The sequence below is a fragment of the Gigantopelta aegis genome, chromosome 10 (genome assembly GCF_016097555.1).
Source record: "Gigantopelta aegis isolate Gae_Host chromosome 10, Gae_host_genome, whole genome shotgun sequence".
NCBI classification, from domain to species: domain Eukaryota; kingdom Metazoa; phylum Mollusca; class Gastropoda; order Neomphalida; family Peltospiridae; genus Gigantopelta; species Gigantopelta aegis.
Genome location: NC_054708.1, coordinates 61,430,375 through 61,454,267, shown reverse-complemented (window position 1 = coordinate 61,454,267; position 23,893 = coordinate 61,430,375). Strand labels below are relative to the sequence as shown.

The following is a 23,893-nucleotide window of genomic DNA, read 5'->3' as shown; positions in this document are numbered from 1 at the left end:
TAATTTAAAACTACATAATAAAAATTTATTTTTTCATCACTATATATTAAGTATTTTTATTACCAATGCAAATATTTATAACAATAAAAATATATATTCTATATTTAAAGTTAACATCATCACGCACAGACGAGAAAAACACATGACCGTCATGACGTCAGAACATCCGTCCCTAATAAGGGAACAACCCTGAAGGGTGTATGCTTTTCTTTGTGTTTTTCTCTTTTAATTTAATATTCTGAACATTTTCAAAATGTCCACTGGAGAAACAAAGATGGAAACGTGTAGTTCTGTTGAAGAAAGACCAGAAGAAAAAAGGGTATTGCTATTTCGTAGTATAACATATCTATGCATAGTAACCCAACATTTTCTTGACGCCATTTTTCGGCGTGAAAACGGAAAATTATTGTGGAATTCCCTGTATTCAACAATGTACAGTTGATCATAGTATTACTATTGAATGTAATTTTTTTAATATGTTTACTATTAAGTTCGATAAAAAAAAGTAGCTACATCATTGATTAATAATAATTTTAGAACCGCGAATCTTGGCAATTTTGTAGTTCTAATGGATGACAAACTGAAAGTCAAATATTCACAATCCATCAAAAGACAGAGAGCTTATTATTTTTTACAGGTTTTTGTCTGATTTCAGGGTTTTATTGAGTGTTAAATGATTTCCTCAAAGTAGATAAACTTTCTTACCCTCACCCCAAAAATTTTTACAAAAATGTTTTAGTGTAACAAAGTATCCTACCATCATACAATTTCGATCGACATGTGTTTTTGATACTTTGTTTGTAACTGCATGTATCGCAAGATTATGCGAGATATTAAGTCACTATCAGCCTGAACATAAACAACGAAGTACTGTAAAACGGGTATTATTCGCGGCAGTAAATTTTCGCGGTGTCATGGTTTTAGTTTTTTTAAATTACTAACACGTACAAAACTATACTTTGGTACATAACATTAAATCGACACTAGAGTGGTCAACAGAGGTATACGTAATATTATCCCTTTCTGAGCGACTCCGCTAAGTGCTGCAGCCGCATGTCAAGCGGCGACCACACTGTGTACAATTAATGAAATTAATCCAGGATGTGGTTCAATCAACTCTCCAGAAAGTGTGAAATAAAGACAAACACTTGTACTAGTAATATTGTTTTAATGTTTAAACACCGGTTGTTAAAAACGCCTCACCTCTTTTGTTTTTGTCACTTGTCGATGACGTTTTTTCGGAAATTTACGAAACCATATCTGTCCCTGATTTTGATTGGCCTATTAAAAATGGCTCAGTATACTAATTTCTAAATGTTTATTCACAGCTTAAAAATACCAGTAAGAATGTCTGTTCCAAAAATCAACAGCATGCCAAAATTGCTAAACTGTTTGTTGTTGTTTTTAGTTTTTTTGTTCTAATGGATTTTATTATTTGCGTATGTGTAATTTTCGTGGTTAAATTAAAAACGCGAAAATTACACATTCGCGAATAATACCCGTTTTACAGTATGTTTTTTCTCTCAATATTAAAAATGCTTCAAGTCAAGCTACCAACTTTATGTTTTAATTATAATACCATAAATAGTGTGCATATTATCAGTTTTTCGTAATGCAAAATTTGGGTACTAATGAAATGCCTCACATAGCGAAATCCAGTTATCACAAATCCCTGCAAAGTTATTGTCTGCAACACCGACATCTGACCTGCCAAAGTTAGACGATATACCACGTGATCATTACACTAAACAATACAATTTATGGAAGGCTGGTTGGGTTACCTCTTATGTCATTCACAGCAAAGTTCTTTTCGGTAATTTTCGTGGGGACATGTTTACATGTGCATTTACATTTACTACAAATAAAGGTGGTTTGGTGGAATTAGATTTTTTGAGAATATATAGTTCTGTATCGCTGTCAGAGTACTTAAGGTGACAATCTGAATTTTGGTGCCGTTGATATGTATAACAAGATGATTAGACGTGAACCTATGACGAAAACCTAATGTAAATATGTTTTCAGTGAACACTGTCTAGTGGTCTGAAAATTATTCAATATTTTTTTTACGAGTTACAAATATTTTATGATTTTACTTTCAAAAGACGATTTTTATGTAAATTATTGCACGGAGTAGACCCTACACTACTGTAACAAGGACAAAAATAGACAGCCAATGAAACTATCGAAAACACATGACGTTTGTGAAAATATAGCGGAAACACCTGTGCAACTTTAGCAGATAGTTTGTTTTTGCGGAAAACTTGGCGTTCATGGGGAAATTATTACTATTTTTCACAATAAACTAATGTGACTTGAGAAAGGTAAAGTATTATTGTATGTAGGAAGTATTGTTTTTATTAGATTTAAATTTTTTGCTTATCGTATCGAAAACATGTCTAGTGTTTATTGCAATATTTACATTGAGTTAATTACATAAATCGAATCCCCAAAGGCAGGATTAACACGGAACCAATTTTGATTTTGCTAGTTTTCAGATACATGTAGATTATTTCCTTGAAAAATTATTTAAAAGAGGCTTCAAAAGTTTTCAAAAAAAATTACTTGCCACAGGGCAAGTGCCAATCAAATAGTTCTGCAACAATATACCGGTATTCCGCGATAATCGATCAGCTCGATACAAACCGCGGTACAGTTTTGCATATCGCGATTTTTATAGGCAATTTTTTTTTCCTTGTATCTTATTTGACTTGAACTAGTAGAGGCACTGATTTTCCGCTATCGCGGAATCGCAGAAATACCTATCTGAAACCGAATTCCCGTTTTTTTTCCAAAACATTATATAACTTTAAATGGCGCATTTGATTAATTAATTATTATTTTTTTAACTAGAAACTATGGACACCGACATCTGATGTGCTACGCTACGACATTAGTACCTTTGTATGTTACGCCAAATGTTTAATGCAGAGTATCTAGACGTTTTACCAGTTGTGTTTTCTTCGCTTATTCCCAGCGATTTAACGGGGTTAAAACAAACATTGTGAGCTAAAATTGTCCGATATTTATGCAAGTGAAAGATATGTTATGTTATGTTTGCTTATTAATTTTTAACATTTGCGGCATTGCCATATTTCCGATCTCACAAAGGAATGCAGTAACTGCATATTGTATGCCAGGCTTTCTTCATAATAAATTATACAAAGGAAGTGGTTTATAGTGTGATCGTTTGCAATTATTTTCCCGATCATTACGTAAAGAAAACCTTTGTTTAATACTGAAACGGAAAAAACTGGAATTTGTAACATTATGAAACGGAAAAGGGGAAAATCTGAAACGGAAAATCTGTGCCTCTAAAATAGGCAAATAAAAAAACAAACAAAAACCATATCATTTTATTAATTGGTGATGACAGGAAATGTAACAAGATTTCACGTCAAGCGTAGTCGGCTTACTTGTTGGCATACGAAGTGATAGGTCGGTTATACTTGGTTCTGACTTCTAAACAAAACGTGTTAAAAGTCCAGTGAAAATAACCAGTTAACTATAATTACAAATAAATGTTTTGTTACTTACACATTATCATTCATTGTTCATTTACGTTGGAATACGGCTATGGCTATCATCTTCAAAGAAATAAATTAACAAATGAGAATCACACTTCGCTGTTTTCACTTAACTCGGAATACTTCGGCTGATTGTTCAAAATACCTCGGCTCTGGTTCGGTCGATCTGCCGAAACATTGCAACTCAATACGCACATTTCCGTGTCAAGCGAGCAGCAATGGAAAAGCCCGATAGTAAGGATTTTCGAATGTGACAATTTATAAATAGTTTGACACCATCACACCGGTGTTCTAGTAGACTAGTATTGTGTTAAAAAAAAAAAAAAATATGGCCTAAAACATTTATCCTGACAGCTGAAACTAATAAAGATCATTAAAAAGTTTTGCCTTCTGTTTTCATTTAAAAAACCCAACCCATAAATATTAAAGGGACATTCCTGAGTTTGCTACATTTTTTAAAGATGTTATCGACTAAGAGAGACTTTTTAACAATTGTAATTACATATCAAATATATTTTCCTGCATAACATATCAGTGGCTGTATATTAAACGTGTTTCTGATCATTCTAATATTTGTACTAGTGTAAATTTCATTTTATTTCCTAAAATATAGGTTTTTTTTGTACGTACAAAATTATTTGAAGACAAATCCAGTTTGAGCTTCCTTTACAAATATTAAGACGACCAGAAACACATTGAATATACAGACACTGATATTCTGAACAAGAAAATATATTTAATATGTAAGTTTAATCGTAGAAATATTGTATTAGTCAGAAATATTTTACAATGCAGCAAACTCGGGAATGTCCCTTTAAATTTAAATAATATCAACTATATTGCAATACATATTGCAATACAGTTTCTTATATCGCAATATGGTTTTGACCGTATCGTTGCACCCCTATAATCAGATATTCACTTGCCCCATATATTTTTCCACTTGCCCATACTTCTTACGGTTACCATTTGTGCTAATACAATGCTTAATAATGTAATAATCTTGAAGGTAATTGTTTTAATAGCACAAATAAAGAATTTTGCCAATTGGTTATACTAAATGTATATGTCTGTCCAGTAGTATTTACTGTTTTCTCTATTTGTTGATTGAAACTTTATTTTAAAATAGTGTCCATTTGTTGATTTAAACTTTGTTATTTGTTTGGTAGTGTCCACTTGTTCATCTAAATATAATTATTGTGTCGATGTATGTCTTAGTGGCCACTTGTTGTATGGCCGTGGATGTGGTGAGATCCCTTTCCACTTGTGAGCCATTCTTTTATGGCTGGCATTGGTTCAATTTTTTTTAGGGATTTTGTGAGTATATTATTTAACATTCTCTGCCCCAAAACACTTCTCTGGGATGTTTTTACCCTGTTCATAGCTGAGAAGAGTCTCTCGCAAACAGCCGTGGTTGGGCTCAAAGTAAACATGAGCTATGTTACTCTGCAAATGTTTTTAAATAGTGTAGGCTTGGTAAACAGCAGGGGAGAGGATGCACATCGATAGCAGCCATGTATTTTTAATTAATTGAGCATAATTTATTTGTTAAAAACTATTAATAAAGTAGAAAACCCCCAAATATATTCATGTATGCTTAGAGGACATCGCACCATCATGATTATGGCGTAGGGTTAATGAAATCTAACTTGTCACAATTATGACGTACGGTAGGGTTAATGAAATGTAATTTCACAGTATTCGTTCATTTTGTACAAACGTATATTTACATTTGCAAAGTACTAAAAAATATTAAGTATGTTCTGCTACAAGGTTTGTTATATCTAAACTAAAATATCTTGCAACATTTATAAGAATACACTTCATAATATTTATGCTTTGGAAATTATAAACTTGCTATACGCCCCAGTTCATTTGCAAAGAGCAGTTTCCGGAACCACGTTAACGTCTGATTTAATTTGAATATGACAATTTTAAACTCTATCCCACCTCGTTTGCAAGGATTAAACATTTTGATTGCACACACAAGGCATGTATACTTTATTTTTAAATAAGCAGTAAAGCGTATTGAACGCTAAGTTTGAAGATCATCAAACTGGTTACTTGTATGAATTCAGTCTATAGTAAAAGGCGAATAACTCTAAAGTTGTTATCGAACTTTTCAACACATTGTTTTCCGTGTTGGTGTGTTAAACGCATATTGTCACAGACCACTGGCCTATTTAATTGTCTAACAAAGAATTACCTGAACAAATATAAATGTACTTTATCCAACCATCTTCATAACCACCATACTCCATTTATTAATGACATTTCGCAAAAATAATTGAATTATGGCAATGGTCCATAATTCAAAAACTAAAATTGCCAAGAGGGATGACATGGATTTCACTCCATCATGGTTCAGTTAAGGTGATCCGATAGCTAAATTTAGTTTCCATCAATTAATTTAATTTTTATTTATTATCAATTTTTAGAGAAATAAGGTCCTTAAATCTGACAGTATGTCTTTAAAGGGACATTCCTGAGTTTGCTGCACTCAATCTAATTAAAATTAGCTCCACTATTACATGTGGATCTAACACCAGCCAGTTGGAGCTCATGTCCACCAATCAAAACCTTACTTGCAGAATCCTGCCAGTGATTTAAAAATAATTTGAAAACATTCCGAATTATCCTGAGGGTATACGATATGTTTCATGTGAATTACGAATGCCTTATTTAGATCAGTAGAACTAATTTTAATCGGATTGCTAACAACACTGCGTAGTCCCCAATGTCCAGGTAACATTTCGTCTGTAAATAATAATTTAAATATTGACCAATCACACTTCGCCTTTTATAACGTTATTTGGGAGCATACAAATTCTAAAAATATCGGGCGAGTCTATTTTAGTGGCCGCAGTACAGCGAACCATACCAATACGTACGAGGTGGGTTATCAGTCTTCAATTTTACATTAAAAATTATTTATTTATTTATAAAATAAAAAAACTAAAACAGTCTTCTGTTTTACATAAAACATAAACATAAAACATGTTTTAAGGCATTCGTAATTCACACGAAACATATACCCTCAGGATAATTCGGAATGTTTTCAAATTATTTTTAAATCACTGGCAGGATTCTGCAAGTAAGGTTTTGATTGGTGGACATGCGCTCCAACTGGCTGGTGTTAGATCCACATGTAATAGTGGAGCTAATTTTAATTAGATTGGATCGATCCCAGACAGACCGCGCATCAAACGAACACTTTACCACTGGGCTACTTCCTGCCCCTGTTCATGTTATTTATAACTTAACAATGTTTTTGATAAAATAGAAAATATATGTGCCAAATGAGTGTGGTTTCCAATTCATTGGGGGGAGGGGGGGATATTATGTTTGAAATTTTTCAACTGGAATTATCATCATGAGAGTAATGGATTGCTTTCCTGCTTTTTGCAAATTTGGAGGCTACATTTATAAATATGTTAAATGTATTTATTAAAATAAATTTTACACATCTTATAGTTGACCTGAATAATGATTTTAGTTATGGAACTGTTTATTAACGGGTCTTTGTTTGAACAGTTAAGTAGACTGCATCTTAATCTCACACAGACCTCTGCCATGCTATGTGAGGAAAACATTAGTTGGTTCTATTTCTATAAATATTCAAAGGTTTTGTTTACATATACATGCAAATATTTGCAACTGGCTGTGCTTTGTCTGTTTTCGGTTGGGGATGAGAGAAGAGTGCAAGAGGGTAATGCTTTAATATTATGCCCTGTCTGGTCTAAGCAAACAGTTTTGTCAGATGACTGCTACAAAACTGGTTGTTTCTGTCTTGGCTACAACACGCCTTTCTAAATAACATCGTATTGATTTGTGTGTTCACTCGTCAACAGAACTGAGTGAGTATAGTGCATGTATGTACACATACCTGTACAGGTAAACAGAATAGATGCAACAAACGGCGATGAAATCTAGATTTCATTTCAACTGACTGGACCTTGAATCAGAGGTGTTAGTGGCCCTGGTGTAATTTATTTACCAGTACAAGTTAATGAATCTGTGATTGTTTATTCGAATTGCCCTATTATTTTGTTTTATTTAACTGTTTATAATTTTACATATGTAATCTCTTTTATATAATTACATATGTGTAAAACATGCTATTACTTTCTGTACCATGTGTTAACAGTGTTAGCTAATAGTGTACAGAAATTTTGCAAAAGTAACTATGAGATTTTAAAGGGACAATTTAGTGAAATATTGGTGTTTATGGATATGTCTTTCAGAACTATTTTGGTCACTGTTCAGTAAACCTGCCAGAGGACATCTAACTGATACATAGCTGGTAACACATTTGTTTTAAAAATTAACATCAGATTAACAATAAAATTATGTATGTTTGGTATGGTAAATTTCAGTAACTATCTAAATGTATATTTTGTAGAAAACATACCAAAACTAATAGTGTGTCTATTTTTCACATTTGAAATATTTAAAAGCCTAATTTTTTAAAATGCTTCACAGTACTTATAAAGATACTTTTTGCTGCAATTAAAAAAATTATGTCAAGTTTGCATCCTATTTTAGATTTTGGATGGACCAACACATTGAATTAATAAAGAATTACCAAATTTATTTGCAATATTTAATATTTCCTGAACTATTATTAATTACAGTTGATAGCACTGCAAATAGATTTTTTTTTCTCTTACACTGATGTAAATTATATGTATGTGGTGATGCCAGCAAAGACTTGTTTAAAAAACAAACAATAATACAAACAAATGAAAAATAGAATATACTACAGTCTTTTGTATTCATGATTAAACAAAAATTCCTGTTATGTTTGTTTTGTCATTGTTGGTTTTGTTATTGCTATGTTAAGCTTAAACTGCTAATGTCATCAGCACATTCATGTCCTGTACACAGCTGGCAGCTATTATCTCCTGTGTGTGGACATGTAGTCAGCATTAGCTGTCGCAGCTTTCACAGCAAAAAGTGTATCATTATTTATTTATAAGAACCTACATGTAGGAGCTGCTATTTGTAAACACAAGTGCCTTTGTTGACACCACACACTTTACATACTCGTACTAGTTGTAGTATACACATTTTAAAGTATTCCAATCATGCCTGTTTCAAACAAGATGCAACAACTCGTGTTGCAGTACTTACAAGATTTGGTAAGGAACTATGGAACTTGGTCAGATTGTTTGCTAACGTTTTACTGTATACCAGGTAAAGGGGGTGAACTTTCAAAATCTTAGGTGACCGGAAGTTAGTTCGCATGATTTTTACATAGGCAACCTATTGTTCGGTTATGTGATTGGTTAGTAACCTAATCATAACAGTATAGACCTGTTATGTAAGTACTACATTAACATTTCAAAGAAATTTGAAACAAATTGATTTGGCAATATTTTTCAGGTGGCCAAAATCGGTCTAGAAACATTTTTTTAACAAATAGTGTTAATTTTAAAATATAGCTGTTCATCAGGTAAATGATATGCGGTTCATGTGAATTTAAATTTGCATTATAACTGACATGCACATAAAAAACCAGTTCATGTGAAATAATCATTTATGTGCCGTGCTTGTAAAGTGAAAGAAAAACATCACATTTATTTATTATTTATTTTACTAAAGTAGCAAATGACTGAAAAATCGCTTGCTACCTAAGAAGAGCTTCCTTGTGAAAAACTAATTATTGTAGTGAGAAAATGCTTTCTAATTATTTGTATAACCTGTTGCAAATATCCTGAGGTCTTACCAGTGTAATTCTTCACAGTAATAAAAGTAGATCTGTTTGTTTTGATACTGTTTTAGGCACAGTGGACACCAAATCTTCCTTGTGTTATAAATTATATAATTGAATATGTAATTCTTGTGGGTACTTGAATTTCACATTTCAATATTTATATTTACTTGGTTTACCACTTGCTTAAGTAATTTAATGTTAAGAGTACCATACGTTTCTTAGTTTAATGATACGCTAATTAATGAGGTATTTTAAATGAATAAAATATTTTTTTTTTTTTTATTACAAAAATCGGAGCATAATCGGTCACTGAATGACATAAGCCAGTTGCCACTTTTTATACAGCATGCATACTAGTACTAAATTTGCTACTTGCCTATAAAAATTGTGCTTTTAAAAACATGTCTTTAACAGTTTAAAAAAAACATAAACCTCCCTGACTTTGAAAACCTAGCCAAGACAAAAAGTATGAGCTGTGATATGTTTTCAAAAAACATCTTCATTACCGGGTATTTGCAAACTGTATTGTAGGAGAGCAGAAATGGAATGCTTATAGATGCAATACTATTTGTTTATTTCTTTTAGGCGGAAAGTGCTGCTGTTGTTAGAAGTATGACCAAAAAAGAACAGCAACCGTCTCCTGAATTTGTGGATAAGAAGGCTTCGTTCACGGAATACTTTGAGAAGTGGACTGAATATGAACAAATTGAATTCGTTGAACATTTATTGTCACACATGTGTCATTATCAACATGGACAGATAAATGCTTTTCTCAGGCCAATGTTACAGAGGGATTTTATATCTGCACTTCCAGGTGAACTTCATAGATCATTAAAAGTATTATGACTGACTTTGGGTGTAAAAATGTTAAACATAACTTTTATGAATATTTATTTGATAATTGCAGTAAGTTTGCTTGTTAGCCTGTGCTTAATATTTTCAACTATTACTGATTTAAAAAAAAAACAAAAAAAACATTAAAATATGCAATACTTGCAACTTTGGCTTAAATTATCAATTTTAACTAAACTAGTGGGTTTTTTTTAATTATCATGGTGTTTATGGTAGCTCTGAGTGCAGTCTATTTCAGGGTTGAAAATTAACATGAAAACCAAGATCGCCAGCAGGGCCAGTTGAAGAAAAATCTTACTGGCCCTTCTCAAATTCAACTAGCCCTCCAGTTATCACATTAGAATTTAACTGCACATGTAAAATTAAAACTATAGTGGTTTTTTTGTTGAATAATAACCGTCTGCATTAAAGAAAACCGATGAATTGACGTTTAACTTCATAATGAATAAAGTAAAAATTGATATAAAAATATGTTATGTAAAATTCATTGTCACCCTTGGCCAATAAAGGTTGCCATGGGCGACCAGGCGACTGCTAATTTTCAACCCTGCTATTTATAAAAGAATTTTGAAACCTAGTGTTTGTGACTAAGTTACATAGCTTCCATTATTCCCAAACTTTTCTTTCTTTTTGATGCCTCTGTGTCACAAAAAGAATGAAAAACACTTTGTGCATATTTCAATCCACAATATTTAGTAGAATTAAGTTTATTATTTACTACTATTTATTGTTGCTTTTCCTTAAATAGTAAAGAAAATTTCCCTAGAAAAGATCCATGAAGAAATCGACCTAAAATGTATTTACCCCCCCCCCCCTTTAATATTTGCCACTTAAAACTTGTTTGTTATATTACAGCTAAAGGTTTGGATCATATGGCAGAAAATATCCTGGCGTATCTAGATGCCAAATCATTATGCGCAGCAGAGCTAGTGTGCAAAGAATGGTACAGAGTAATTTCTGAAGGCAACCTTTGGAAAAAGTTGATCGAAAGAAAGGTTTTAACAGACACTTTGTGGAAAGGATTAGCTGATCGCAGAGGCTGGTATGTTTTATCTTTTCTGTATTTTTTGTTAATGATATTTTTGAGAAAATATTAACTTTTTTGTTTCATAGGCAGTAAGATAAACTAACATTTTGAAGTATGACTAATAAGATTTTGAAGTAAAAACAAAGTTAGGGCTCGAACGTAAGCATTTGTCTCACAATTTTTCAAAGAATTGTCATTGATGAATGGTCCGCTGAAGTCAATTCTGAGCCTGCCTATGGAAAGTTTTTAAAAAGTGACATTTTAAAGCAAATAAACATGACTGAAAGGTTATTTTTTTGTGGCATGTCAGGTTGTGTATTGCATGACAAGCCTTATGATCTGCGACTTGTACTAACTGTTAAAAGTTTGCCAGTATGTGTGAATTTGTTGACTATTTTCATTCCAGGTGTCAGTTCTTGTTTAAACCCAAACCGGGAGAACCGCCCAAAGATCACAAATTTTACAGAACGCTGTATCCACAAATCATCCAAGACATTGAGGTAATGGGGTCTAAATAGTAATGAAAGTCATTGTAAACAAAATGTTCGTTATTTCTGCAGTGTCGACAACCACATCACCTTTAAAAAAAATATATATATATTTGGTGATGAGGGTCTTGTTTTTTTTTACAGGGTTGAATATTAACATGAAAACCATAGTCGTCAGCAGGGCCAGTTGAAGAAAAAAAATCTTACTGGCCCTTCTCAAATTCAACTAGCCCTCCAATTATCCCATTGAAATTTAACTGCACAGAATAATTCAAAACTAGAATGTTTTTTGTTGAATAATAACCATGTCTGTTTGCGTCAAAAGAAAAATGATGAATTGGTGTTTAATTTCATATTGAATGAAGTTAAAATTCATATAAAACATGTTATTAAGTTAAACCATTACCAACTGAAATATAAAAAAAAAAAAAAAAAAAAAAAAAAATCCAATATAAATAAAAATGTTACTTTACAAATTACCATTAAATTATACATATTAAATCTCATTTTTAATATGGGGTGAAGGCAAAATGCTAGAGCAGCCAAGGTATGCTTCCTGACTTGCATTGTCTCTGAAGTAAAAGATAATGCAGTACAAAGAGACGAAAGGTAGAACTGCGCGTGCTTTAGTAAACTAGTCTGGGAGTAGCAGTCCTCTTTATGGCAATGGAAAAGGGGTGACATCCCCAGTAAATGATTTTCTTGGGTGTGGCTGTTTTCCTATAGACAAAGCACTATTTTGCCAAATGCCCATTAGAACATGTTCTATGTCGTCTGCTACCAGATCTGTAGTGTATTTTGTCGCATTCGATTCAGTTTCAGTGTGTGTATTTTTCAACTGGTACCATCTTCGCCAGAAATCGATGGTCATCCAACGGATTACCTTTGTAAAATTCTTAGTCACCTTAGCCAATAAAGGTTGCCACAGGCGACCAGGCAACTGCTAATTTTTAACCCTGTTTTTATAAACTAAACTAGCTTATCCACATACTGGCCACAAATATCAGAAAAAAATATGGTCAGTTGAATATAATATGTCAACGGTCAAGGAAATATTTATTGTACCGATTTTTTAATTGTGTTTTTTATCTTAAAATTTTAGCTATTGTTTCTAATAGAAGCTTTTATCCAGTATGGAAGCAATGACAGTTCATTGAAAAAAATTGTCTTGTATAACAAGATCCATGAATATATTTTGTTAACATATCACTGGTAGCTGTTCACTATTATAAATATTTTCATGAGCGTACAGATCATACACTAGGGAGGAGTGGGTTAATCCCAGCGTACGTTATAAAATTGACTTATAAAATTTAAAAAAAATATTTCTTACATTTTTATTTTCGGTTGAGGATGAAAGTACCAAAACAAAAGGTTTATACACATGTGAAACGTTTTCTGATTGTGAACAGCCCCTTATGATGACGTAAGTGGCAGAAGAATTGTAATCCTATTGATAGTGTTTAACACTTACAATATACCAACGTTAATTGATGGTGACAACCAAAACGATCTGTCCATTTTAGAGAATAGAAAACAATTGGCGGACAGGCCGCCACACATTACAGCGTATACACTGTCGCAGTGAAACGAGCAAAGGAGTGTACTGCCTTCAGTATGATGACCATAAGATTATTAGTGGGCTGCGTGACAACACTATAAAGGTATATGTAAGTTTTTGTTTTCATTAAATTTACTCTCTCTCTTCTTTCATCTGAGTTCATTTATCTTCTGTTTAATTTAAACTGCTCTTGGTCAGTTAAACTTTATCTTAGTTTTTTTTTTCTGTGAATATTAATTTTTTTCCTGTTTTTTTTTTTTTTTTTACAACAATGGCTTAATGACATTAAAGGTTAACTTTATAATAAAATTATGAACTATTTGCTGTACAGTTTTACTGTACACTTAATATTCCCCAAAACAAGTAAAAAGTGTTATTTCTACTTTTGCTTTCATGTAAGTGCTGAAAAGCATTTCATAAAATACTTCTGCAAAACATAAAATACTTCTGCAAAACATTTGAAACATTATCCAAAAACAAGGATGATATATATGATATATGTGACATCAATTTAATGTTTTTAGTCAAAATCATATTTCTTTTGTTGGTATTCAAGGAAAAATCGTACAAACTATGTCACTATTCCAGAGTTAACTATTGGCTATTTTTCCTTTGAGCCAAAAAGCTATTTTAAAGCCAGATTTTCAGTCATTTTTATGAAATTGAAATGGCCTTTATTAGAAGTGAAAACAAGTAATATCTGATATTTGACTACATCTTGACACAATATTAAGTCTGGTTTTAACTTTACTTCCTTTTAATAGTAAAGTTAACCTTTAATGACTTTTACAAATTACCAATATATTTAGGCATTGTGTAGCATGTAACATGCCTTTATTAAAATAAAAACTCCAACAATATAATAATTTTCACTTTGGATATTTTCTAATGACTTTGTTTTTTGCATTAGAAATACTATTTGAGAACTTCTTTGACCACAATATAACTGGTAATGCAAGTGATGCTTATAAAATGTTGACCTGTAACAGCATGCAGCTGCTGGAGTGATAATTAAATAAAGTCTGTTTTTAAAGAAAAAATGTCTGTGTCTTTGTGTATCCTGTATAGTGCTGCTTAATTCTGTTTTCCATTTTTATTGACTTAAGTGCAAAGGACCCAGACTACCATGTCTAAAAATACAAATTTTTATTGTTTGATTATATATTTATTGAATCTGTGCAGTAGTTAAATCAAAATGTTTTAATTAGCTTAATGTGTGATGGTTATGATGGTGATGTTAATCTGTTTCACAGATCTGGGACCGGAATTCACTGGAGTGTGTGCAGGTGTTGACCGGACATACTGGCTCAGTGTTGTGCCTTCAGTACGATGAGAACATCATCATCTCGGGCTCTAGTGACTCTACTGTCAGGTACAGCATCTTACGCATCCATGTACTTCAGCCAGGGCTCGAAATAATACATCTTGCCCATCCGTATACTTTAGTCCAGGCTACAAATAATCAAATAATACATTTTGCCCATTCATGCACTTCAGTCAGGGCTTGAAATAATACATCTTGCCCATCTATGCACTTCAGTCAGGCTTACGTGTGGACATTTATGGGCTAATTAGTCGACAGGATTAGTCATGTTTGGGGTCAGTTAGGAACCATAGACAACACTATTTTTTCTAGGTGTGTGACTCATTCTGAATATATCCTCATAGGTATCGGGCAATGCCTGAAACTTGGTGGTGGAGCAGTTATAAATTTCCTTATAACTAAGAGACCGGCCTCGGTGGCGTCATGGCAGGCCATCGGTCTACAGGCTGGTAGGTACTGGGTTCGGATCCCAGTCGAGGCATGGGATTTTTAATCGAGATACCGACTCCAAACCCTGAGTGAGTGCTCCGCAAGGCTCAATGGGTAGGTGTAAACCACTTGCACCGACCAGTGATCCATAACTGGTTCAACAAAGGCCATGGTTTGTGCTATCCTGCCTGTGGGAAGCGCAAATAAAAGATCCCTTGCTGCCTGTCATAAAAAGAGTAGCCTATGTGGCGACAGCGGGTTTCCTCTAAAAACAGTGTCAGAATGACCATATGTTTGACGTCCAATAGCCGATGATAAGATAAAAAATCAATGTGCTCTAGCGGCGTCGTTAAATAAAACAAACTTTACTTTATAACTAAGAGCTATAGCATATTCTGGCCACCTCAGATTCATAGTGCGGGGTGGGAGGGGGGAATTGCACCGTGCCCACCTGACTTTTAATGCCTATAATTACTTGATTGTGTGTAACCCCTAGACAGCTTTGGAGAGAATATAATTTAGAACAAACAAATGTTTATCTGCACGCACGCAGGCACACATGTGCATACAAACACACCTTGTTTTGTCCATGTTTAATACTTGGGCTCATCTAAAATGTGATGATCAACATTAATGAATTGGGCTCTATAGATGTGTGGCGCGAGACGTAGCCCAGTGGTAAAGCCCTCGTTTAGGATCAGTCCCAATCAGTGGGCCTCTTGGGCTATTTCTCACTCCAGTCTATGTGCTATCCTGTCTATGGGATGGTGCATATAAAAGATCTCTTGCTGTTAATCGAAAAGAGTAGTCCATGAAGTGGCGACAGCAGATTTCCTCCCTCAGTATCTGTGTGGTCCTTTACCATATAACCGTAAATTAAAATGTGCTGAGTGCGTTGTTAAATAAACCATTTCATTTCATTTCTATAGATGTGTACAATAAAGTGAATTATGTTTTCAGAGTGTGGGACGTGAAGACAGGTGAGATGTTAAACACGCTGATTCATCATTGTGAAGCTGTTCTTCATCTCCGCTTCAGTGATGGAATCATGGTCACATGCTCAAAGGTTAGTGTTATTTCTTGATTTAAAACCAAATTTAGTCAGTATGAAAACAGGTCTTTTTTCAAAAGCAACCTACTCAGAGTCCATGTATTTTATCTGTTATTAAAAAAATCCAATTTATTATTCATGGAATTTTTACTACAGTTATTTTATTTGATAACTATGACGAATTCAAGGTATTGAATATTTACAGTGCTAATGACAATGTGAGAATTTGTAACGTGTGATTTTTGTTTATATTTACAGGATCGATCCATTGCTGTGTGGGATATGCAGTCTTCGACAGAGATCAATCTGAGACGAGTGTTGGTGGGACACAGGGCTGCTGTGAATGTGGTGGACTTTGACGACAAATATATCGTCTCTGCATCAGGGGACCGAACTATAAAGGTACCACAGATCTACTAAATAATTTTAGGAATAGAGTTACGATTTCTTGCTCCAGCCAGTGCACCACAACTGGTATATCAAAGGTCATGGTATGCATTGTCCTGTCTGTGGGATGGTGTATATAAAAGATCCCTTGCTGGTTTTCTCTTTAAGACTGTTAAAATTACAAAATGTTTGACATCCAATAGCCAATGATTAATAAATCGGTGTGCAAGGCATTTATTCAGATTGCGTCAGGTTTTAAAATTTGACATTTGTGAAATTTTGATCGACCATCATCCTGTTTCACTTTGTAGAAAGAACTATATTTGTCTTGACATGATTAGCCTTGGTCAGGCTGATGACTAGAAGTATGTGGTATTACAGGTCTACTAGTTCACTGATGCTTTATCTGTCAAGTATTTCAGGTCCTTCCATGGACGAGAACTGTTCATAAAATCAGTAATATTAAATTACATAATTCCAAACAATTTAAAAAACAAAATTCGAAATGTTAAATCTGAATAAATGTTCCATTAAGAAATCTTTCAAAAAAGAAATTTAATTTCTAAAAAATAAATGTGTTCCTTCTTAAATCTTTAAAAAAAGAAAGAAAAACAAATGTAATTACCAAAATATCTTGTCATCACAATGTTGTCATTGACAAAATAAACATGGCAGATGAGTTCAAGATGGTTTGAAACACAAGAGCCAAATCTGGAGTCTGGAGACATTGCTCTTGGGGTGGGTGGGGGGGGGGGGGGGTGGTTCTATTATCAAATGTGCAGGAGGTGGAACATTATCGCGGTACCAATTCTATTGATAAGAATTTTTATAAATATTAATCAGGAACTGTAGTTTCTTGAGAACTGTTAACAGATGATACATATAGGTGTAGCTAAGGTGGACCAGGTAGTTATAAGATATGATGATTGTGTGTGCTCTCATGATTATTTATTTTCTGTAGGTCTGGAACACTTCCACATGCGAGTTTGTCCGGACACTCAATGGTCACAAACGTGGTATTGCTTGTCTGCAGTACCGGGATCGTCTGGTCGTTAGTGGCAGTTCAGATAACACAATCAGGTAAGTGGCATTTATAGGTGTGTGTTCATATGGGTCTTTTTCAATTATGATTTTCTTAAGAAAGGACAAATCATTGCTTAACTAAATTTTGTAGATATTTTCTCAAAAAAAGACATCACTTTATGTTTATATCTGCATTAAATTGTGCTTTTGTAAATGATCTACTTTCTTCATTGCCTTCACTTTATAAGATAATACAGATAGAACAATCCCATCTCTCTCAAAGTAAAGTGAATTTCACGTACTGCACCTCAATAGATTATGTTTAAAAAAAAACTTAGTTCTGCTGGAATGTTAGTAAACTATTCACCCAGTGAGTTGTTACATTAAAATTGAAGGATATTATTTATTACGTTTAATACTTTGATGAAAAATTTATAATGTATCCTTTTTAATGCAAATTGTGCTATAATTATATGCCATTATATGCAAGATGGAAGTTTGAAATGCATCATTGTAGTGCATATATTAAACTATAATTTCTGAAATAGAAAAAATGTAACACTAATCAATATGAAAATTCCGTAAGAAGCTTGTTTTAATAGGCAAGCTGGAAAACACGTCATAAATTACAGTGGATTAGTCCAGACTTGAACATGTGACTAATTAATTGAAGTAACAAGATGACAATTTATTTCCTAGATTGTGGGATATTGAATATGGAGCTTGCCTGCGTGTTTTGGAAGGACACGAGGAATTGGTACGATGCATCAGAGTGGACGGCAAACGGATTGTTAGTGGTGCATATGATGGGTATGTTGCTGTAAAGTGTTTGATCATTTTTGTTTTAACTGTGGACTTCGGATATAATGAAAACAATACAGTGTTGTTTTTGTTAGACAAAATACTGCAAGGAATTTTATTATTCAAACAGATTTTAGTTTATTCAATGTTCTAAAAAATTTAAACCTGAGAATAGACAAGTGTAACCATTAATTTCCTAAATTCAAGCAATTTTTTTTTTAATTGTTACTATGTAGATATTCAGTTTTATGTACTAAAAATATTGATAGTATATGTAGAATAGTCTGACAAATTAAATAATTTTTTAGTAGGTGAACTGCAAAGTGATTGCCGTTAATGGTTAAGTAGACATGTTTGACAGCTATGTGAGTGTTAGTATTTCTCTGACTAACAATTGTCTGTTGTACAGGAAAATCAAGGTATGGGATCTTCAGCAAGCCCTGGACCCCCGAGCTCCAGCTGGCACTCTCTGTCTTCGCACTCTTGTTGTGAGTATCGCAGTGGTCTGCATGTACAGCAGAATTTATTCAGTGTAAAACTATACACACTTTTAGTGTAAAACTAGTCGCTACTTAATCTGTTTATCCTGCAACCACTGTTTCTAATGACAGATTTTGATGACCGATAAAGCAAAGTTGTATACGTATAGTAGCAGGATATGATTTTTGACGTCTTGACATTAGAAAATCGCGCTCATTTTACCTCTAGGTCATCATACAATGTAGGCGAAATAACAGAAGTAATAGCTTTTTCCCTTCATTTTTACGGTCTGCAGGATAAAGATAATAACTAGTTAATGACATAGGATATCGGCTTTTTTCTGTTCAGATTGAATGAGAAATTCTGCTCTTCAAGCCTTGTGGAATTTCCCATTCTTACCTTCATAGCCAGTATCCTACGTCATTTATTACATTAATGGGTTTCACTTTAATCGTTGACCTGTTGATAGTACATTAAGAAAGATTCAAGTCCTGTCAGATGCTTTGATGTAAGGTTTGGACTGGAAGTATTAAATAAGGAGAAAATAATTTACATTGTTGCCAGCTAAATATACTGAGATAATGATTTTAGAAGTATTTAGGCACACAGTTTCCTTTTTAGAAAATGATTCGGCTCAGGAATTAAAAATTGTGGTTTGCTGTCATAATTTATGCATCTATATTCTATATTATGGAATTCATTTTAATTGCAAAAGAGCGGAAAATATATTGGGTTTAAATTATTTTCATAAATTTGTATGGGTTTGGATGTTCACCATTATGACATTGATTTATTATTTTAAATGCATGTTTCTTTTCCTAAATCTTACTGTACATTTGCTGATCTGTTATTTAAAATGTTCTCTTTGCAGGAACATTCTGGTCGTGTATTCCGTCTGCAGTTTGACGAATTCCAAATTGTGAGCAGCTCGCATGACGATACAATTCTCATCTGGGACTTCCTCAATGTTCCTGTGCCTGAAGGGACAAACAGATCCCCGTCTAGGACTTACACATATGTGTCGAAATGATACACTCGATCTTTATCGGGCCAAACAAGCTTGCAAGTTCTGTGAACATTACATTGCCTTTTTGGGAGTATTTGTTAATTTAAATGGCGTGTGAATGTCTCATTGGTGCACAGGCTGGCATCACTTGTGCTTTATGACTTGCTGGTCTGGCTAGCGGAGGCTGCTGGGTTATGGGCGGAGGAAAGCTGCCTGTGGGTTTTTATCTCGTGGATTGGGTGTTAGGCCAGAATCAAACGTGGACCATGAATCGGGTGATATCCTTCCATTTGGATCGTCTTTCATTGTTGGATCGGGGCTCACCATGTCAGTAGCCATATTTGCCATTTGCTAAAGATACTTGTTCTGTATATGGCTTTAAAATGTTTGTTATTGGCAAGTCGTATTTTGTTTTCCTTGGCAACTTTGTGCTAAGTAATAAATTTTTGAAATGTGAACTTTTGGGGAAAATGGCTACTTTGAATTAATTGTCAGGGCGAGTGCTGTTACATATCTATGATACTGTAGCTGTTCATTGCTAGCTAGTTGCATGGGCATTTAGAATAACTGTCACAAATGGCTTTGGTGCTTGCATAGTGTGCTAGCTCTCAAACTACCTTCTTTTTTTTGTCCTCTTTTGCCAGACTGTTTGCATTGAAGCATGTTATTTTGTGAACATGTCTTCTAATAAAGGAGAAAAAATGTTGAATAAAATCATTTATTATTTTCTTGTCTAGTCTGTAAAATAAAATTCAATATTAACTTATTTATTAGCAACTGCTTATTTTGTTGCTGGCATATTGTACAGGATTTGTAATAAAGTTACAAGTGCTATATATATATGAACAAAAAAAATGAAAAAGTAATCAAAAATGTCTTGTTGCTTGGGTGTATGTATTAATTAAAAGAAATAAAAAATCTGCAAATCCCACCACCACAAAGCTTTATACTGTACATATCTGCTGGCTTGATTACTGTTATGGTTACGGTGTTTCTGAGTAATCATTGGCTATGCAGTTCTTTTTATGGTGTATTCTTATTGTTCACACCCAAGTCAACGTTTTAATCGTGTTTCTATTTAATGTATTTTTCTTAACTCCACTTCACTAAATATTCTTGTGAGGTTCAAATGGTCTGGTTCTCACAATCACAATGCAAGGTGTTTGTTTTTTTTTACGGATTTCCCAAGCCAATTAATTTTTTTCATCAGGTGCTGGAATTGTTGAACAATGACCACCTGCAATTTCCTATTAATTTTTACTTTACTTTCTGATTTATTTTGCCAAGTAAGATATATAAATTGCTACCAATAAACATTGCCATTTGACTAGGTCATTTAAATTTAAAAAAATAAATTGTCAACCTACCTTTTTATGTAGACGCAAGTTTTAACCATGAAAATGGTTTCTGGTGTATTTGGGAGTTAAAAAAACATTAGGAGCTTCAGCATCTCCTCTTACCATAGGAAAAAAGTAATCTCTTCATCATCCACTGTCATAAAGCTTAATATGAATGGGAAAACATGACCAATATTTGAGCAAGCCCCACCCCCCAGATTCCAGGACATTCCAAGTGTGATGAATGGGATGCTCGAGGCCTTAGGAAGTGTTAAATGTTTATTTTATATGATAAATTTATATAATACTTGTATTTCTTGCCAAGGAAGCTTTAAGTTGGTCTTGGATGTTCTTAATACTAAAAATAAATTTTTTAATCCCTATGCATTTATTTGATTTTTTTTCTTTTTTTTTCACATTTCATATACATGTATGTATTCGCACTGCAACATGAAATACATAATCGACATGTCATTCTATAAGTTTATATATCATCACATCATAGCCATCTAGCATCATGTTTTACTTGTCTGTAAAAAAAGTTAGTAATCCGAGAACCAGACTTGATGAACCTATTGCAATAAATCCAGTCTCTGTTCCGACGTCACTTGGTCGACTTTCGTATAGCGTCATTCTGTAATGTATTGTTAACTTTATACTATAAACTACATTATTTGTGATTATTTTCCATGTCATGTAGATATCATTTGCAGTATTAAAAAAAATATATGTTAAATATCATTATGTGTTTTAGTTCGTTCAAGTGCGAGATGGAATGCCTTGGACAGCATTCCTGACAAATAACAAGGTTGGATGAATTGAAAATAAATTATTGTCATTATAGGGCATTTAAAGCCCGATATGAATTTCCAGGTTTTAGCCCTACTGGTACCCTAAAACTGTTACTTGCCCTGCCCTACTGGTACATTAAAACTTACTTGCCCTGCCCTACTGGTACCCTAAAACTGTTACTTGCTCCAAACAGCAAAGTATTCAAAATTTGAAGATATGTCTTGACAATTCTGACAACCTTCCCACAGGGAGTGCTGTTTATTTACTATGGCATTTGTACTACAAGATATTGATTTCCTAAATTGGACACAAAAATAGGTGGGGGTTTTTTTGTTGTTTTTTTCAAAACACTTTTACTTTTCTTTTTACATAAAATTGAACTGAAATTATTTACAAAAAACATTGTTCATGGAGGCTGGGACTGTGTACATTTTCTTAAATTGGAAAGAAAGACATGTTTTATTTAACAACACATTTTATTTATGGTTATAGGGTTAAGGACCACACAGATATTGAGAGAGAAAACCTGCTGTTGCCACTTCATGGGCTACTCTTTCCGATTATTAGCAAGGGATCTTTTATATGCACCATCCCGCAGACAGGGTAGTACATACCCTGGCCTTTGATATACCAGTCATGGTGCACTGGCTGGAACGAGAAATAGCCCAATGGGCCCACCGACGTTCTTAAATTGGATGCCACAGACCTTTACTTGATATTTTTTATGATGTGTTTGTGACTGCACAAATGCTACCAAAAAAAACTCTATGGAGACAATCCTATATAAGTCAGGTTGAAGTTGCTTTTGAATAATGCATCTAGATCTACATTGTTTACAGTTTTTAAAAAACCTAACATTTTAAAACCAGTACCAGTACAAGGATTTCCTTCAGTGTGCAGTAATGTAGGTTAAGACTGGCCTCGGTGGCGTAGTGGTTAGGCCATCGGTCTACAGGCTGGTTGGTACTGGGTTCGGATCCCAGTAGAGGCATGGGATTTTTAATTCAGATACCGACTCCAAACCCAAGCAAGGCTCAATGGGTAGGTGTAAACCACTTGCACCGACCAGTGATCCATAGGCCATGGTTTGTGCTATCCTGCCTGTGGGAAGCGCAAATAAAAGATCCCTTGCTGCTAATCGGAAAAAGTAGTGCATGTAGTGGCGACGGCGTGTTTCCTCTTAGAATCTGTGTGGTTCTTAACCATATGTCTGACGCCATATAACCGTAAAATAAAATGTGTTGAGTGCATCGTTAAATAAAACCTCTTTCTTTAATGTAGGTTGCATTATAGCAAGTACACGACACATCACCATCCCCTGTTGTACTTGCATGCAAGGTTTGATTATCCTACATGAATTGATATGAAAGATTTGCTTCGAAAATGAAAAAGTTTAGGGTTTACACCATGCCATAATATGATGGTTGACCATTCAAAGATTTTACGTATTCCAAAACAAAAAATTATCCAGTCAACCAGCAAGTTTTATCCAGTGGCAAAATACTGCCATGGGTGAAGGCCCAGACCCAAGCAATTGCAGGCGCTGCAGTTGTGCATGGAGTGAGCCCTGAAAAGGTGAAACTTAAAATTGTGCCAAATGCTATTCTGTGTTAATTTTAATAGTTTGTATTAGTTGGTTTGAACAAACAAGACTTTTCTTGTATTTTATTTCATAAATTGTTGTAAATTTAATCCTGTTTGGTGAACACATCATATAAATGCAGTGTTTTATGCAATTTGGTACAAAAATTAAAATCCCTTGAATAATGCTAATCGGTACAACAACCTGTGATAGGTTTCTTTTTGTTTCTATTTGAAGTGTCACAAAGCCTAAGACTTTTGCTCTGTACTTTGAATGTCAAAATAGAACACATTTTATCAGCAAATATATATACAGAACTTCGCTTCCAAAATAAACGAGTGCAATAAATAGAAAGCGAAAACAATGTCTGTGAAGTTCTGTATTTATTACATATCTTCTTTTATGTTTTAGATTGTTAAATCTATGATCAAAACTCCTTTCATTGATTTACTTAACGTTAAGAATCATACTCTGCAGGAGCCTTTTTAATGTTGTTTAACATCTCAAATACGA

At 33.7% G+C, this 23,893-nt stretch overlaps 1 protein-coding gene across 2 annotated transcripts; it reads left to right on the top strand.

Moving 5' to 3' along the window:
* The first annotated feature begins 152 nt into the window (after nucleotides 1-152).
* Nucleotides 153-21,747, top strand: LOC121382574 (F-box/WD repeat-containing protein 1A-like). 2 transcript variants are annotated; one of them, XM_041512050.1, is made up of 12 exons: nucleotides 153-319; nucleotides 9,826-10,054; nucleotides 10,948-11,134; nucleotides 11,526-11,619; nucleotides 13,134-13,271; nucleotides 14,422-14,540; nucleotides 15,882-15,987; nucleotides 16,231-16,374; nucleotides 17,321-17,439; nucleotides 18,082-18,192; nucleotides 18,593-18,671; nucleotides 19,535-21,747. In XM_041512050.1, the coding sequence occupies exons 1-12, from the start codon at nucleotides 254-256 to the stop codon at nucleotides 19,691-19,693; spliced, it is 1,551 nt and encodes a 516-aa protein (XP_041367984.1). In that variant the 5' UTR covers nucleotides 153-253; the 3' UTR covers nucleotides 19,694-21,747. The 2 variants fall into 2 exon arrangements, with proteins under 2 accessions (XP_041367984.1, XP_041367983.1); XM_041512049.1 differs by having other exon boundaries at nucleotides 13,134-13,277.
* The last annotated feature ends 2,146 nt before the right edge of the window (nucleotides 21,748-23,893 follow it).